The sequence below is a fragment of the Ischnura elegans genome, chromosome 3 (assembly GCF_921293095.1).
Source record: "Ischnura elegans chromosome 3, ioIscEleg1.1, whole genome shotgun sequence".
In the NCBI taxonomy this organism is placed as follows: Eukaryota; Metazoa; Arthropoda; class Insecta; order Odonata; family Coenagrionidae; genus Ischnura; species Ischnura elegans.
This window is the reverse complement of record NC_060248.1, coordinates 52,044,154-52,063,680: the sequence shown is the minus strand read 5'-3', so window position 1 is coordinate 52,063,680 and position 19,527 is coordinate 52,044,154. Positions and strand designations below refer to the sequence as shown.

Sequence of the window (19,527 nt, the reverse complement as noted above, 5' to 3'; positions counted from 1 at the left end):
ATTCGATTAATCGAAAGTTAACCAATTGAGGACTCGATTATATCGACATTCTCAACTCTCCCCTCTCAAATGGATGGTGTAGTGATGAGCGGAACTGTGATTTTCGGATCACTTCGTTACCTGTGACTGCTACTCATCAGTAACGGTGATTCTTAACTGTGATTGCGATCACCGAGGTGAATCACTCTTTAAAGTCATCGGTGATTTTTGGCGCTGCTATTCCTGCTACTTTGTCCAATTCCAAGGAATGAGCTCTTCTCAATAGGAACAAATAAACTTATAGAAAGTTGTAAAATTAGACAAAATATTTTTTGAGGGAATAGTTCTGATTCCGAGTTTATATTACAAAGATTACAACAATAAAGTAAATTTGATGTGGTAGAAGAATTGATAAGGGGCAATCATTTTTTGTACGTATTTATAATCAAACCATCATAATTCAAAGCTTCAGCTGTATATTTCGCACAGAATGTCTTATTTATCATTAAATATGAATAAGACGTCGTTATTTTACTGTTGGTAGCATCATGGTAGCTGCCGAAGCTAACTTCACCGTATTCTGGTATTCACAGTCGCAGTGATTTCGAGTATTTGGTGATTTAGTCACCGGCAGTGATTTCGAGCATTCGGTGATTCAATCACCGGCAGTGACGGGCAGTGATTTCGAGCATTCGGTGATTTTGTCACCGGCAGTGATCGGCTACTTCTATTCAATCACAGGTGGCGATATATCGCATATCACTTGTTAGTAGCCAGCGCTATCATCACCGAATCCAGTGATTGAATCACCGATCACGGTGATTTCGAATATTGAATCACCGACAGCGACTGCTACTTTTCAGTAACGGTGATTCAATCACAGTTAGCGATATATCGCTCATCACTAGGATGGTGTTAATTGTATTATGAAAATAAAACACAAGAATACTGAAAATTTTAATTTATTGTGAATAAAATTCACCTTTTTCATATAAATCACTCATACAAAGGATAATAGCCGATTGTATCATCAGTAGAACATGGAAGTTTGCCTGTAGTTCCTCCATTTCAGCCGATGTAAGCATTTCTTTCAAAAGGCTAATTTTCCACGCAACAATAAATTGAAAATAAAAATCGAAATGCGATGTAAATTAAAGCAAGGGAAATAAATACATAATATATAAATCATTTCGGTTCGGAAACATAAAAAAATATACATAAAAAGAGCACAAAGACGATTAGGGGGTGTGATTCTGAACTTGGTATGTAATTATCCGCTATACACATATTTACAACAATACCAAAAGAAATACCTTACATTTTCGTCATGTTCTTGAATAAACATATCAAAATATTCCACAAAGAAGGCAATCACACTATTTACACATGATGGCAGTATTTAATAGAAAACACTGCCATCTGCAATATCATACGAAGAAGCTCTTATGAGATTCGACATGGAATTCTGGGGCAACGGTGATGTGAATAACAAAATTTGAGGTAGTTAAATCTTTTGACAAAAGATTTTGGTGTCATCTGTGAACATGTGTACTGAGTTGTAGTGTACATGATTATTTTTCACAATCCATTGATGGCTTCGCATACGCAATGCATTCCCATTAAAGCAATAGTTTACACCTGGAAGAGACTCAAATAATACATACTTCATTTTACAACTTCAAAAATTTTGGAAGTAAAAGCAGTGGCAAAAAAATTACTTGATATGAACCACATTTTTACATAGTTATGTCAGCAGTTATAAGCAGAATAATGCATCATCCTCAAATCCATTAAACCATTTCAACACATAAAATTTAAGATGATTACAAAGCTATCATACTGGAAATAGCTAACAGTCTTTCATATCAATTTGTACAGACAACAGATTTGTTTAAGCATTAGAGTATTAAATGCGAATATACCATTCATATGGGATGAGGGCAAAGTTAATATTTTATATGCACTGATTTTTTCCAGGATTTCACTCCTTATCATTTACAATGAGTAGCAACTATTCTACAGCTACACCAACCATTGATAAACACCTAATCCAGCCAATAGACGAAGACTTCTATTAAACTTCCTAAGCTTCAGTGAAAGGCAACACTTTTATCCTCAGAAGAAATAATCTTCTGAGTCACATTTCAGATATGAAAAATGCATATCCACTATGTATAGTACAAAATTTATTGCATGTTGATCACCATGATTAATGCCTTCCAAGCAGATTAAGTCACAATTTAGGCAAAGGTTGACTTTATAACTGCAGTATAATTCAAGGCTGAGGATAAACAATCATGTTCCCAGAAGTAGCTGAAGGAAATAGACTTGGACTTTAAATAATGGAAGACAAGCTGCCACAGTTTTACTCCTATTTTTTTGGCATAGACTGAGTGATGACCACAATATATGCATTAAATCACAAAAGATCTTTAAAAGATGGCTTTTCATTTTTTACGATAGAAATAAATATGTAGCTCCATAATAAATGAGATAAAAGAAGTATTAAATTACATATTTCTAAATAAAATAAGAGAGGAGTATCAGAAGAGCATGTGAAAAACAGAAATGCAGACTTTGTAACTTGACTTAACATTACCATCTCATACCCTTAAATTCAAGAGTGAAAATGACCATAAAATGAGAATGTAGGTTCCGGAATGCTATTCAATGGGAATATTAAGAGTGATGTTAATGTATTACAACGCGATGTAACAACTTTCCTTGGCCATTAAAGCCAAACATACAACAACTGAATCTATAACTCATTTTTCTAAATGAAAATACCTTAAAAACCTTGACGCATTGGAATCTAACACTTCACTTGTCTTAGCTTCGAAATAGATAACCAAAAGCACTGAAATGGAAACTCACTGGTGGGGGAGCATGTGACAACTCAGTCACGTCCAGTTTGGAGACTTTCAGGGTCCTTTCCCAAATTATTGTTCTCCCACCCTTCACCCAGAGCTCTCCACGTCCCTCCACAGTCCTCTGCCACAGCCTGAGGAATGAGGAGGATGATAGGAGGAGAGACAGAGGGCAGGTGGGGTCACTCTCACCTGATGAGGCAAGTCACACAAAGGCGAGATGGACCTATGCAGTCGTCGTGGCAAAAGGCCCCACACTTGCGACACATAATCATTGCCTTGAGATTGCAAGCACATTCCGATGCCGTTGAAGATGCAGATGGGGAGGACGAAGATGAAGAGGGAGTGGCCGCTGTCGTAGGAGACGTTCCTGAGGAGGTGGGAGGTGGCACGGATGAGGGGATTCCTGTCGTCATTGCATTGCTACCAGGTCGGCAGATAAGGGGTGGTGGGGATAGGACAGCTTTCGGGACCCCACCACCAGACTTAGCTGCCTGAGGTGGGGGTAGTGGTGGGCAGGCACTGGAATTGGCACCCCCCTGGGCTACAAGTTCTGCTGGGCCAGCCATGGGCGGTGCTAAGCCCGTGACCACAGCCACACCATGGAGGAGACTGGGATGGGTGCCGTATTGCTGGGGTCCAGTGGGCAATGTCATACCATCTCTGCGAACCATGGAACCCTGGGGCTGCTGGGGGGAATGTGTTTGCTGCAAGAGCTGAGGAGGCTGAGGGAAAGGCAACTGCAAGAAACTTATGGCTGTCGAAGATGGGGAATTCGAACGATCTGTTGTGATAGTTGTATGCCCAGCAGTGGCTAATGCAGTGTGATAAATTGGGCCCTGGAAAAAAATAACATAATTATTTTTAAAAGAGCCAATCTTACAGGCAAGGAATATGTATTAAAAATATAATACACCAAAATTATCAGTTAAAACAAGAAATAAAATTTAGTAAAAGTAGGTGTCAGTGGTGGATACATATGGGGGGCTTAGGGAGAGAGCACCCCTACCTTGCAGGGCCTCCCACATGGCCAAACATTGCAGATCCGTAGCTGTAAAGTTTTTATATCATAAGATGGCATTGTCTTGTACAATATCAGTTTAAATATAACTTTTGTAAACTTTGCATTGGACTTGATCATTTTTCATTAAGATAAAAGGAAAGGCATCTAAACATATCTTTTATGCCTCCCCCCCTCCCCATTGACTTTTTTCGGTATCCACAACTGCTAGGTGTCAATGGTGGATGAAAAATGTATCTTCATAGCCACAAACTTTTCATAAGGATCTGCATTGCCTAGAATTTCTTTAAAAATTCTACATCCAACAACTCAGATGTTCTCTACATCATTCAATCCCTTAACTACCTAAATGCAGAATAAAATAGCTGGCAGGTGATGCTTAGCTGATATTTCTTTCATTTAAAATGGCCAAATATTAAGATTAAGGTTAACTATGACTCATGTTATGACAATTACCTGTTTAGGTAACCTTTCATGGGATCACAATTCTCCTTCACAACAAATCGTTCATCTCCTCCAAAAGCATTCCTAATAGGTAATTGTACAATGGAATACTCTAATTTAATGGAACAGAAGATGAAAAATGCAAATGAAAAATAGTATTTAAGTTTGAAAAGATAAGCTGAAAGGAGAAATGAATAGAGAAAAATGATTCTTGAATATCATTAAAGATGTCTATTTTCAATAGCTCAAGTAACAAAACACTAGCCTAATTTTAACCATTCTTCAATTGACTCCACAGCATATATTTGAAAAGAAATCACGTAAATATTCATTTTTTATTTATGACATTATTACTTGTATGCGTTGGATATTTATGATATGAACTATATGCTCCAGCATATTTTTAGTATGAGTTTGTAAATAGTTAAACTTATATTTGTTCACTTAAATGCTTCCTTTTATGCGCCACAGTAAGTGACCTCAACGTTATGCAAATCCTATATCATCAAATCATCTAGGTTCTTCAGTGGACCTGAGAAAGTCAACTGGAATGTTGGCGAAATATTGCCCAGGATAATGGATAAGCACAGAAGGAAACCTGGATGAATCACTGCCTACAATTCTTATGTCTATCCATACAGCAAAATATCTCCTATACCTTATTTTTTCTCCTGGATCCAGAAATATTGGAAGGTTCTGAGATACTTTTCTCTTGGCTACTCTGGAAGATTCTTAATTGCCCAAACGATCTAAGCCTAGCAAGTAGCCTCTGATTCACTAGAAGCCTCCAGCCAAATTTGTGATGTTGATGATACACATATGCAATTACATCGATTGCAGTGAAAATTCTGTCCACCTGACATTTAGGATGGGAGTGAGCTGAGTACCTAAATGGGGGCAATGCTGTCACACTGACATGCTTTCATAGGAATTATAACGCATAAGAATTATACGCACAACATGCTTAAAGCAGGAGAGGTCTTGATAAACCTACATTCAGATGTTAAAAACACTTCAAATAAATACATCACCAGGCAGAACTTAGCCGTTAGGATTATTCAGAGCATTTTACTTGAACTTATTCAGAGCACATACTTGAAGTTGAGAGAAGAAATCACATATGGGTTCATTAGAAAGTAAGTCTTTGAACAACAAAAAAAGGTATTAAGCCTGAGAGAATTTTTTGGCACTAATACTATTAAAGAGATACATAAGCAAATTAATACTCTGTACACATATAAACTAAAATTTCAGATCGTCCAGATCAGGTTCATCTGCTGATGTACATGTAAATTTCATCCTTACAGATATAAAACTATTGCGAGATACATGTCTCCTGTATCCTTCTTCCCAACAAGAGCCATGATTGTTAAACACTTAGACTCTGCACCCCCTTTATGAACGTATGTGGTAATTATGATGCAGCATAAAAGGAGGTCCTACAATTTTTTTGAAAGCACACTGATTGTTAGGGTGTAGTGAAATCCTTCTCTTGTCCCTCAGTGATTAGGAGGAGAGAGAGCAATGAGGATGAATGCAATATGATACCATTCACATGCATCAAAAAGCATCATATGTTTATAATCATACCAACAGTAAACCTGAGTCATAAAATTTGATTGAGCTAGGAGATGGAAATTCAGCTGTCTATGACAAAACATATATGACAAAACACAAAACTTGCTTAAACTGTCCATTTACCAAATTCTCCTCCAACAGTATCAGTAAGTAAGTAGTAAGTGTGAATTTAGAAAAGGTAAGAGCCTGATGACCCACCTTTTAGAGAGGTAGACACCAAACCAAAATAGTCACGTGCGTATTTGACATTCAATGACCCAGTGGTATTCAGTTAGAACCAATACTTCAATTGATAATTCCTCAAAACATTACTATTAAAACAAGCAACACTAATCATATATATACTTAATATTACCCTTCTTCGTGAAGTGAAAAAATGACTTTGAACCAAGTCTGATATGAAATGTGAAGGGTTAGGACAGATCATTGCTCCTAAATGCTAGAACTAATTAGAAAAAAAATAACTGCAACAAGAGGTCTCATGAAGTAAAAAATTACTTTGAACCAAGTCCAAGATGAGATGTGTAGGATTAGGACATAAGACAATAAATGAAAGGATTAATACACGGGTTGAATCATAAATAAAAACAGGTCAATAACATCATTCCTTTGGAATGTGAAGAGTTTTTATCAGGATGGGATTAAGGAATAACATACAAACTACACAAATATACAGGCTTGAACACTTTTCTTACTTGAAGACCAGCCACTGATTGGGTAGCGTACTCCGAGTCAACACTGGCTGGACGACCTGGGTTAGCAATTGTAGAAGGTCCTGTTTGCGTACCACCAGACATCACACCAGGAATCGACGCACCCTTTCCAGTAACACTCGCTGCTCCCCTTTGCAATGCCACTGATATGTTTTCATTCGATGGAGGAGCACTGGAGGCCCTGGGAGGCCCCAACCTTGCTCCCACATTTAAATTATGTCCACCTGCTGTCACAGTGGGTATCCTTTGGTGATTGAGTATGAGAGCTGCTCTCGTAGCAGATGCAGTGGCTAAAAGATTACCGGTGCCAGGGGTACCTTCCAGGGGAGCAGCCGTCCTTTGTACAAGAATATACTGATGCAATGGATGTGGCTGTAATGCAACAGTGGCTGCTGGAGTTGACGCTATTGATGGCAAAGAAGACTGAGATGGTGATGAAGATGGGCTTTCCAATGCCTGTAACAGCCACACAAAAACACTGAATTACTTAACCTTTCTGCCCAACGCATGCTGTTAATTACTTTTATATGGCAACATCATGTCCCATATGAATCAATACGCTATCAAAGGTAATTCAAAAGATGAGTCAATCGTATCTAAAGCTTTCCCTCCATGTAAGTTACAGACACAAAAATTTTCATTTCCTCTTGTGGAGATATCCTCACTTATTATGAACCATCCATTTATTTATGATGAGCAATCACTAAACAATTCCCAAATCCATTCATTTCCTTAAGCTTTACTTCTTTGAATTAAGGTCCTAAAGTAATATCTTACCCTTGGTCTACGGGATTCAGGAGTCATCGCAGCCATTGCCTGAGGCATTAGAGCCACTGTTGCGGGGACACCCGGAGCACCTCCTAAGGGAGGGTTAGCATACACATGACGCACAACCACAGGAGACGTGGTCTGACGAACACTGGTGGCACTAGTTGACCGACTTGGTACTGCTTTGGTGACAGAAGCTGCACCAACAGGAGCACTCCCCGACTTCTGTCCAGTTGTCATCCGAGTCGATGTCACCAGACCGTATTGGGTGGCCTTCTTACCTCCAAGGGCACCATTGGATGGATTAGGTGATGAATTATTCCCAGAATTTCCAGCTCTGCAAGAAGGGACAGCACCACCAGACACTGCAGCCAGGAGGGAGGATGGAGGTGGTTTGAGTTGGCACCTCAGTTGGTCACGGTTTGGTGAGTTCTGTATGACTGCCTGACAAATTTGGTATGACCGCTCTAAATTCACAGCTCCAGGAGGTGGCGGTGGAGGTGGCTTTAAGCTTCCTGACCCACCCTGCCCAGCTGACACTGACGATGATGATGACGAGGTTGATGTAGATGAAGCATTGCGACCTCCACGCGATGACAACACACCACCCTATGAGAAAACAGGTAGTGGCGATAAGTGGCACTGTTCTCTAGAGTCCAACCTCAGCAGCTGACCAATACACTTCTTAGATTGTCTTGCATTTGAGAATCACACCATGTTTTAGTGACAGGACAAATATTGAAAAAATAGTTAAGTTCACATAGGAGACTACATGAAAATAAACAAGAAGTTAAGGAGACTTTAAAGCAGGAATAAGGATTTAATTTGGAGAAGGGTTTGACAACTGACCCCAGGATAGGAAAAGAAAAATAAGAAAGAAGCAAGAAGAAACAGATGACGCAAACACATGATCTGTGAAATAAAAAAGGCAAGCTTAAATTGTCAAGGAAGGTTAAGGGGAGGAGCAATTTAGAATATTATTTTCAGGATTTTCTTGGCCTAAGGCATGCCTTATGAATGCATGTTCACAAAACTAAGTACAAAATGAGTTAAATAAGAATCAAAATTGAATGATTTTATGAATACACACCATTTGATGAGTTGGTTCAAATAAATTTTTTCAGCAGCAATTCACAAGTTAGACCCTTTTTTACTGAATCAAGCTAACAAACTTGACTGCCATAATGGAGGTACAACATCACACAACAGAAGGTGAGCCTTGCTGTATGCTTCAGCACTAAAAATTGAGCAACATTTGAGTGAGTTTCAAAAATGAAACTGTCCCATAGTGAATTTCTTAAAAATGAAATAGGTTTTACATACTAGGAAAGAATATAGAATCAATGATGCTCTACTTAAGCACTAGGAAGATAATATTATTTAATCTTAGCTATTCATTAATTCACTATGCTACCTTAAATTTGCACAATTAATTATGTATATGTACACCATTTTTTTAAGAATAGGTTCTGTGGGCCTGAGTGAAAAATAAGACTGATCGCAAACAATGACAGGAGCAATACTATTGACACATAATTCAAGATTCATACCAACTTCCCAATTTCTATTTCCTTAACTCTTCCCTGATTTTCAGTCCAAATTTTTGAAAGTTCCCTGACTTTATACCAATGGAAAAGCAGTCATGTAAAAGGTTTATAGGAAAAATGCAGCCTAGAACAAATATACTATTTATATTATATATTAGTATTTATAAGGTTCCATGATGTTTACATACTAGAATTGACTCTGAAATATTTCAGTGTCTGCCTTTTCCCTTCAACCTAGGGAAAAAAAGTATACCCTTACCAAAACCGAATTTGATGTCATTTAAAAGATGTTTTTTGAATGTAGGAGCAAAGGCATACAATGTGTTACCCCAGTCATGTACTATTTCTAAGTCTGTGAAAATTTTTTTTGGAAAATTCATATTCTTGGCTTCTCACCAAAGAGAGGGTAGAGCATATATTGCTGTAAAATTGATCTAAATTAGTTATAAATAAACTGTTATTAAGTAGCTTTAAGGTATGCACCCACACTCTTAAGAGATAGTCATGGTATCACTACACGAGCTATATGTATCTTTCAGTAAAAGCAGAATGCATTATTATTTGATGGTAGCCTTAAACAGGTTCTCCTTAAAGGCTACCTTAAATTACTCAACATTTGCTATTGAAATATAATTTATTGTATGGAGCAATAAAACTTGTCATTATTGTTATATTTATTACATACTGCCCTGCAATCAGTCTTGATAGGTTTGAGGCAGGGGTGTTAGGACACCAGCCCTATACGAAGAAAATAGTAGAAAAGGAAATGCATGTTGGAGTAATTAGATCAATGAGTCTCTTCAAGAATTTAAGTCATTTATTGACTGGGGGAGAAACTAATTCCTATAGTTCAGCTAAATCTATCTCTTCATGTTTCGCTGCCGTCAAACCCAGAATTATAATGAGGTTCTAAGATGATATTCCCTGAATAGCTCTGAAAGATATTTGTTCTATTATAAAAGGTCAATCAATCTAAGCCTAGCACGAAGTCTGCAAGTCTCGGATCCCAGACTATTCGTCCAGTAGTTTCGGACAAATTTCAGTTTAGGTCCTGAGCATGTAAAGATGTTCTTAAAAAACAACTTGAAAGAATATAGTCTGAGGTTTCAGGCGAGATGGAGTGGAATCGTGACATAATGAAAATGAAAAAGCAGGAGCAATTTCCACAATTTAATTATTTTAAAATTGTGGAAATTGCTCCTGCTTTTTCATTTTCAACTTGAAAGAATATAAAAATGATTTTTAATTTATAAAAACATTAAAATGTGTATGAAAATCTAAAAAGCATTCCTTTGATTGTATGTACCCAGAATAAACTTGAATAATTACTTCGTTTAATAGCAGGAATTTGAAAATGCATTTGGATCCGAAAATATCCGATCTGAAAGATCTGGCTCCGAAAATCAAGGACCCGATCCGAATCCGGATCCAAGAAAAATCCTGGATACGTTCATCCCTAATAAAAACTATTTTGAACAGGTAAAATGGATATATAAGCTCGCAAAAATGCCTAAAGTTTCTCCATTCATCATCAAAAGAAATAAAAGAATTGACTTTAAAAATCAAGCCAAATTTCTCACAGCCGACCGCTGCGCAAAGACACCCAAGCTCTGCCGAGGCCAGGCATGATGTCATATGTGCCTAAACTGCCATCGGAAGTCAGGAAATACACTGAGCACATGCTGTAAACATTTTTTTGAGGCAGTCTTTAGCCACTCATCCTTACTTGTTTATGAGATGTTATTCTTGGGTAAGTTTTCCTATTACTCCTGTGCCATGATTATTACTTGAGATATTAGTAATGCGACATCGGAATGATAAAATACAAGCTTTTTACCTCGTATATATAGTTATCATAAAAATGCATGGTAACGTTGCTGCTCGTTTGGATAGTATACCTGAAATTAATGCCACGACCCTCATGGAATTTGTTATGACAATTATTGCTATACGTCGGGGGAAAGTCACAATGCAAAAGCAACTTGTAATATTGGAGGATAACGATCAGTTTCACTATGCACGAATGCCTCAATTTTACCAGTTTATTGGGATGTTCCATGCTTCAGTACATTTTCTAACCATGTACCACACCATTTATTCCATTTTCAACTAGTTTAATGTTTACTCAGTCAGTTCTTTGACTCTTTGAGCCAATCGTAGGGTCCCACAGGAATATCAAAATGGATAACTGGTTCACATCATTTAAACTGGTAGAAAATTAAAAAAAGGGCTGATGTACGTTGGTACAATCAGAAAAATAAAAGGGAAATATCTAATGATTTTTTGCCATCCAAAGGGCATACAATGGGCTCTTGATATTACAGATTCGCAGCTAACGTGACTCTAGTATCCCATGTCCCTAAAAGAAATAAGGCTGTTTGCTTAGTTTCATCAATTCAGTACAGGTTAAGTGACAATGCATATAGCCAGGGAAATCAGAGGTTATTAAAATTACAATGCGACTAAGGGTGACATTGATACTTTAAAAAAAAAGTGCAATAGCAACACATCGGGCCGAAGAACAAGGAGGTGGTCAATGGCAGTATTTTTCAGAATATGTGTAAGATATTTCCTTTGTCAACACTTTTGTGCTTCAGCACTCTGCGAAAGATAAGAAATATGTAAATATTAATTTTATTAAAACGGTAGCAGTAGAACTTGTTAGACCCCATATGAAAAGGAGAATTTCAAATCATTGACTCCCCAGAAGGTACAATCAAGTACAGGCATCCCCCGAGTTACGTAAGAGATGCGTTCCGGCAGACTCTGCGTAAGTCGAACCTTTGCATTAGTGCTTCAGAGATTGCGATCGGAGCGGTGAAATTCTCAGCGGATAAATGCACGGTAAGTTCTCGGTGAAGTTTCATTCAATTCACTGCGATATTCATGAACTCTACCACGTATTCTTACGTTATTAGATACAAAATCGATAAACATTAATATTGTCTGAGAGTTGCATCTCAAGCATTGCCAATCAAAATGCGTAATATTATTCCCAGAGTAAACCGATCGTAAGTAACCGAAAGTACGGTATCTCAACGCTACATTACTAAACTGAATACTTAAATTGATTCATTATGTTATACTGCGATCTAAGGGCCCAAAGAATGCATCGTCTACCTACCTATAATCATTATATCTTCTGCCTTTTATATATTACGTTGATCGATGAATCTGGTGGTTTCACTATCACTGTTAATACACGTAGGAAGAGTGTCTAGGATTACGAGCAAATAACACACAAAAAAATACCAATAAATTACTATATTCTTAGATACATTCACACGCGCATACACTCAATCTTTCACGCACGGAAACATACTTTCATTCCCTCATATCTCAATAAAATAACGTGAAAATATCATCATTTGAATATTTACTTCGCTGGAAACATCGAAGAGTATTTCCAAAGCACGAAGCTAATTAAAAGTGAGCTTTTTTTCAGCCAACTCCGTCATTAACGTGCAACAAAGTTAGCGGGGAAAAGCTTTCAATGATGCAATATTCATTTATAGTTGCGCACAATATGAGAGAACGAGAAAATGCAGCTCAATAAAATTTTCCGCCAGAGACATGTAAACAATTAAATTAATATGGTGTGTCAACTTTTTATTAACTTTTTCGCAGCGTTTCATTGCCAACACTCAAAATTTCAAGGCCGTTACGTGGGCACTAAACAATTCTTTTACGCAATAAAGATTTCTGCTTGAACTTCATTTTCTTTTAATTCCACAGATGGAAATGTTCAAACTTAAGGATACAATTTTTAAATAGTTGAAAGTCGGAGTTCGGGTGTGCATGCTGTATAACAAGTTGTATTGTACAGAAATGAGCGCAACCACATCCATCGCTAGAACTGCAAATATTCTCGTTGATTGCTGACTTGGGATTTATAAGCGATTTTTCTACAGAAATTAATGAAAATTCCTTCGAGGAATGACAAAAATGGGTCACTTTGTTATTTTTAGCACGTAAAAAACTCGATAACTATTCGATATTTTTTCTACCATAGGTTGTACGAGCGAATATCTACTTCTTCGCGCTCGCATTCGAAAATTAACGTAATCATTTGAAATACGGTTATCGCTTACATAAGTACGGATTTACGTAAGTCGAGACATACGTAACTCGGGGGATGCCTGTAAAGTGGAACTGCATTAAAGCGAGTACAGGCTATTGCGAAACCCCTGCCATTACAAGAGGTAGCAGATGCACCATCAATTGACCCTACGATTTCCATGCAAAAAAAATTCATTTTTACGATGCCTTTTTGGTGTTAGCACTTGCCATAGCAAGTGTTTTCATCACCAGAAAGCCTTCACCAAGAGTCCCTTATCTCTGCAATTTCTGGAAATCTGTTAGAAATGGAGTTGACATGGAGTGCTCAGTCTCAAATTCTTTTGGTAACTGTCGTTCAATAAATATGTAGTTCATTTTGGTGAAAATATTGTGGCATTGACATTTGCGAATGCTTGATCTTCTTTTGTTCATCGGGCGGCAATAAGCAGTCAACAGCATACCCACACGTTCGTGAGTTGAGTGAATACAGAGCATTTGAATGCAGACACCATGGCCAAAAATAATGCAAAACAAAATAAGCGAGAAAATGAAAATAATACTAGAGTATTAAAAGAAAGAGAGAGCAATACCAGATTGGCATAATTAATTTATCTTCCTCTTCAGTCTTCACAATATAAAAAAAACTAAGAGAAGATTAGGTCTGCTGCGGTGCGGGAGGGCAAACCATCATAGCAAAAGCACCCAAGGAATGCAGAACATGAAGAGTTAGAATTAGCTTTATTTGGGTGATTTAGCCCACTTCAATCTGCGGGAACTCCTGAGAAAGGGGCTATGCTTACGGTTAAAGTGGAGCATTTCAGTGATAGATTGAGAATCAAGAACTTCAAGTGTTCGGAAGGTTGGTTATACTAATTTAAAGTACGAAATAATTGCTGCTGATGCCTGCGGTGTAAACCCGAAGGCATGGAAGAAAGTGCTCAGATTTTGGGGAAATATCATAAGAAGTATTCCCTGCGTGATATTATGTTTTATTTTCCCTATCGTTTTTATTGCAGTAAATACACTCAATGTATTATTTCAATGACATTGCAGTCTTAACACTAAAAATAGAACATTATTTTGAAACAACGGCAATTTTAATGACATCATTATGCATACTTAGCAGACTTTTTAACCCTGATAATGAAGATACTACATTGGATGATAGAAAAAGTCTTCCGAGACAGGATCATTCTACTATCTTCCACCGTTTTCATCTGTAGAAACAAATGCGATATGTTTTTTCACATGACTTCCGCGAAATGCACAGTAACAATAAACATACACCATAAAAGAAGACCAAGCATTGGAAGCATTAAATAACAGTTAATGCGTTAAGTAAATAACGCGATACAGTTTTATCAGTACATATTTGTTTGAATTTTTAGTGGAAAAATACCAAAATAATAAAATGATGACGTAAATGCGGCAAGTGCATAGAAAAGTGGCTTGGTCAGTTGTGCATTGGGATAACGATTGACAAAGCAATGCTTTGCATGATTTTGATTCAGTACATCGCTTAGAAAATTGAATGACTAGTTTGTTATTAAGGTAAGGAAATTAAGCGATGCAAAAAAACATCGCCTTTCTTCTGTATTTATGCTTAAGTTTCTCAGATAGAAATATCTTCGTCACCACACCAATCCTGTTCCCATACATGTAAGTGTTGAAAATACTTTTATTGGCAATTATTATTTGCTCCACCTCCGGTAAAGCGATAATTTGCAATGGAAAACCTCTTTCTCAAGTTTCCGATGCAAAAAGCCTGTGTGCTTGGAATGCATGAAGAAAATTTGCAAATGCCGTGTAGAAATGGAGAAATGAGAGCTATTGTGAATCACCTGCATAATCCATCAAGAAAAGGAATAAATGAGATAAATTCAATTGTTTTTCATTATTTAGCCATCCTACTTATTTTAAGGCCTTTTTTCTAAATCAGACAAAAAATTGATACTTAAAAACGATAATAATAACTCGAGATCCTGTTTCAAATAACAATTTTTATCGAAATATTTGTTCACATTGGTAATGCATAAAATTAAATTTAAGTTTTATAATATTAAAGCAGATAAAGAAACATGAAACTAAACAATAAAAATGGTGTTGTAACATTTTCTGATCATTTTATTTATTTCGGTCTCCCAGAACTGGTTGAGTAACAAAAATTGCATGTCCCTAGTTAAGGATTAATAACAACAGAAAATTTCATTATGGATGAATTAATTTAGTTTTGAGTTCAATAGTTCTTTACTGGATGAATACGGAGGCCATGTTGGTATAGTTTCTGGTTACAAAACAAAGTCCCGTGGGTTAAAATAAAAGGTTAAGCATTATGACACACTCAACATAGTCCTAGCAGTGTGAGTAGGCCCACAGAAAAGATGGCTCCTCTATCTTGATAGGTGAAATTAGAATGTCTGCGGCTTAGAGTGGATGAGCTCTATCTAAACTATCCACATCCTAAATTTTGTTCTTTATTATCAGAGTTGATGACAATCCATCAAGGCCTACTAAAAATAATAAATCAAAGAACCTAGGCAATTTCTCTTAGGTTGCAATTTTTTAACGAGATGTACAATTTAAGTAGTGGATCACAGAAGAAAAATTTGAGTCAACAGTTTGCTGTCATATATGTCAAGGCCCTCTCAAAATATATGTAATGCCGGAATAATGAATACTGAATTAAATGCATAATATATAGAAAAGCTGACAACTTAACTAACTTAACTGAGAACGAGTAGACACACATAGTCACCAGGAGAGCCTGAAATCTTGCATCAAGAAGTACATAATACAACAAATTGTTTTTCCATAAGATTAAATACATTGCAAATTTTGATGGTTTAGAATGAGAAACAAAGATTACAACCATGATCAAGCCTTAACCTTTCCAATCAAACTGCCAACTTAGCATTAATTTTCATTACAATAAATAAAGGTGATGATCATAAATGGGAGCGGAATAATATTTGTTTCCCATCAATTGAATGAAACTTACCACTGCTGCATCTGTTCCTCGTGACTTCCCTTTGACTTGCGTCTTGGCTTGGACCACACCTGGGATCCTCACGGTCCCACCATATGCAGCCGCTGGTATGATGGGCTTCTGGACAGATGAACTGACAACTACAGCTTTAGGTCCCATGGCACGCGTGACAGTGAGGGCAGATGAAGCCATAGGGATCATCACTGGGTGCACAGGAGCGGCAGAGCAGATGGGGGGGAGGGGCGGAGGCTGGATGTGCTGGAGGGGTGGGAGCTGCACTTGATGTGGGGCAGTGGCGATGAAGTGCGTCTGTGGGATGTTTAGCGGAGGTGACTTGCGAGGGGGAGCGAGCACAGGGGGCAACTGGATCGGGTTCGGAAGGACCTGAGTCACTTGGGGGGCAGGAACGCGAGGCACTGGCTGGGGGATGACCAGTGTGGTGGTGGGGACAGGGCTTGAAGTCTGCTGGGGTGGTACTGGGGCTGATTCAGGTTGGTTGGTTTCCCGTGGTGGTGGATTTGCCACCACTGTACTGCTCACCACTGTATCCGTGGCGGTGGCTGACTCTTGGGTGACGGTCACTGAAAAAAAATAATCACACAATAAGAGGTAGGAAGCAAATGCAGCAAAAAATATACATCAAATGACAAGGACAAAATGTATCATTCAGACACCATAAAGATTTGAAAAGCATAGATTCATATTGGTCCTTTACTGTAAATGGGTGTTAAAAGAGGCATTATTAATGGCTCAAAATAATTTATTTTTAGGTATTTATTTATTTATTCTTTTTATTTTATTCTTAGACCACCGAATACAGCTCATATTGGCCATTTTATAACGGGGTATTCAACAAATTTTAACAATTAAACGTACACGAACAACCATGCCCTGGACAGGGGAAATCTACCCAGGCGGGACTCTAACCCGCGACCTCTTGTTTGGCAGGCGAGGACGTTACCCCGCCGCCACCGAGGCCGGCAAGGTATATTATAAACAATCAAAAATAATAAAAAGTTAGGAAAAATTGAGGCGGTACAAATGAAAACATTTGGTGCGGTAGCCTTTAGAGCAGTGGCTACCAATTAAAACAGCGGGATCGGTCCCTGAAGTGTTAAAATGTAAATGTTAAATGTTTGCTGAGACTTGATCCTTGGAACCTCTGGTACTTTGCATGATACATGACCCACTACATCACCGGAACAATTGAGCCTTAGATAGTTTCAATTCCCAATATGTCAGCTGTGTTCACTAATTTCCGGACTAGTATCAACTCCATTCTAAGCCAGACCTGTGCGACGCATACTTCAGAGAATATATAGAATTCATGTTGGATCTTTTGCATGATGTCATAATGCAACAGATAGGATTATTTCCCTGGTATAAGGGGCATATAGTTTTTAAAATTCCTAATTCAATGAGAGCATTGCAAGGATAAAATTTTGGAAAACGGACATCTTCAAGTAGTTCCTGAAATGGCTACTGAGCTACCAATGAGCTATGCATTAATTTTTTCCACCACTGTACATCACGGTAAAGTTGTTATCAGGCAGCAAAAGATCCATGTCAAAAACTAAGGCTGAAGTAGGAAGTATACTAACCAAGCGAGAAGAGGTACAGAGGAGATGGAAGGAATGCATGGAGGGCCTATATGATGGAAGGAACAGGCCGAAGAGATTGGATTTTGAGGAGGAAAGTGCAGGCGGATAATCTAATGAAGAATGAAGAAGGTGAAGTGGGCAGAGAGGAGGACGAACAACAAGTGCTGGACATGGTGGGTGAGGAGAGGCAGTTTCTAATTGAGATTTGAAGAAGACAGAATGCATGGATGAGGAAGTACATGAAGTAAGGGGAGACTGCCAGAATGCTTCTGAAGTACTGCATGGAAACCTACCTTAATCGGAAGAATACTTAAATAATAATAATTAGGGATGAACGGGTCCAGGATGTTTTTCAGATCCTGATCGGAACCTTGATTTTGGATCTTCCGATATTTTCTGATCCAAATGCATTTTTAATTGCCTGCTATAAAACAAAGTAATTACAGCAGACTCCCGATTCTCCGGCTGCGGTTTATCTGGGTTGCGGATTATCCGTGCTTGATTTTCACTCTCGCTGAATTTTTTCCGCGATCTTTATAAAAAAATAAAATCGGAGGCAAAATTATCGTAATTACTGCATTAAAGCTAGGATACACCGGGCTTATTATTTCCGTCAGGATCCCCTTCGTAAAACGGAAGCGATCACATGCTAGCTGCATTCATGAGAGCACCGTGTTCCTGTTTTCCTAGCCTCGCAGTGCACAACCACGCTCCGTGATCACGGATACACGTCCCACAGCAGTTGCAACCCAGGCAACTTGTGCGAGACGCGACTATGTGGCATGGTGCCTGACGGTGTAGTTTCCGACGTCGAGCAGTGGTTTAGAAGCATTCATGCAAACCACTTTACTGTATTCGTGATCACACCGCCACCGATGTGTGGTTTTTGAAACCAGACCTTACATGGAGCATTAATAATACGAGTACAACCATGTTATCGCCGCTAAAAGATCGTGAACAGGCAAAGAAAGCTCTCGTTGAGTCCAGGCACTCTAAAGTAACAGAATAACTGCATAAATAATAATATATTGTTTGTTTTAGGTAAATTATGAACATTGCAAGACATTTAAGTGAAAGTTTGGGTTATCCGTGTTTTCCGATTATTCGTGCTGTCTCTCCCCATCATTAGCCCAGATAATCGGGAGTGTACTGTATTCAAGATTCTTTTAGGTACGTACATTCAAAGGAATGCTATTTTGATTGTCATACATATTTTAGTATTTTTATGGATTAAAAATCATTTTTAAAAGCTATCAAGTTATTATTTAAAAAAAAACTACTACCTTTACATGCTCAGCATATTAACAGTTATTCTTAATAACACACAATAAGTAAGTGGTGCCGAAGGCTATCTCACTGGCAACAGCAGCAGAGAGAAGACAGAGGAACTTTTTTGCTAGCCTCTTTAAGTGTTGGAAGAGATTCCTTTATCTTCCAATACTGAGTTACGCAAGAAGTCGGAAGAGAAGGTTCACAAAAATACAGCTCAATCTCTTCCGCAACACAGCCAGACAGTCCTTTGCTAGCTAACTCAATGAAGAGGCTGAGATATCTAACCCATTGGTTTGGGTAGTATATGTACTATATATTTTGCGTTTGGACATGTATGTAGGCATCTTACTTCAGAGAAATTATTGACTGAATTGAAATGTTCCTCACACACTATTGTGTAACTTTCTCATCACATACTGACTTGTGTTTCAGTCGCAGATGCTTCAGTAGTGGTGAGGTGAATTTTTCACTTCCTCATAATAGTTTCATACCACAATGTATGCCTATGGCACATATTGAGTTTTCCCAACCCAAATAAAATGTTTCCCCACTATGAAAGATATTTTACTAGTACAGCACACTCCCGACTATCCAGCTGCATTTTATCCGGGTTGCGCATTATCAGTGCATGAGTTCATGGTCCTTCCAAGTTTTCTGCGATCTTTATAAAAAAATAAAATCAGACAAAAAAG

At 38.0% G+C, this 19,527-nt stretch overlaps 1 protein-coding gene across 2 annotated transcripts in view; it reads right to left on the bottom strand.

The window, feature by feature from the left end:
* Positions 1-925: 925 nt before the first annotated feature.
* The window catches only part of LOC124155794 (polycomb protein Asx), a 49,157-nt gene continuing 30,555 nt past the window's right edge, over positions 926-19,527 (bottom strand). The window contains exons 10-13 of one of the 2 annotated variants that reach the window (XM_046529894.1): positions 15,975-16,543; positions 7,380-7,979; positions 6,585-7,058; positions 926-3,685 (exon numbers count right to left, since the gene is read on the bottom strand). In XM_046529894.1, the coding sequence (XP_046385850.1) occupies positions 3,035-3,685; positions 6,585-7,058; positions 7,380-7,979; positions 15,975-16,543 (2,294 nt within the window). In that variant the 3' untranslated portion in view covers positions 926-3,034. The remainder of the gene's footprint in view (positions 3,686-6,584; positions 7,059-7,379; positions 7,980-15,974; positions 16,544-19,527) is intronic. The other variant, XM_046529895.1, reaches the window with a different exon arrangement.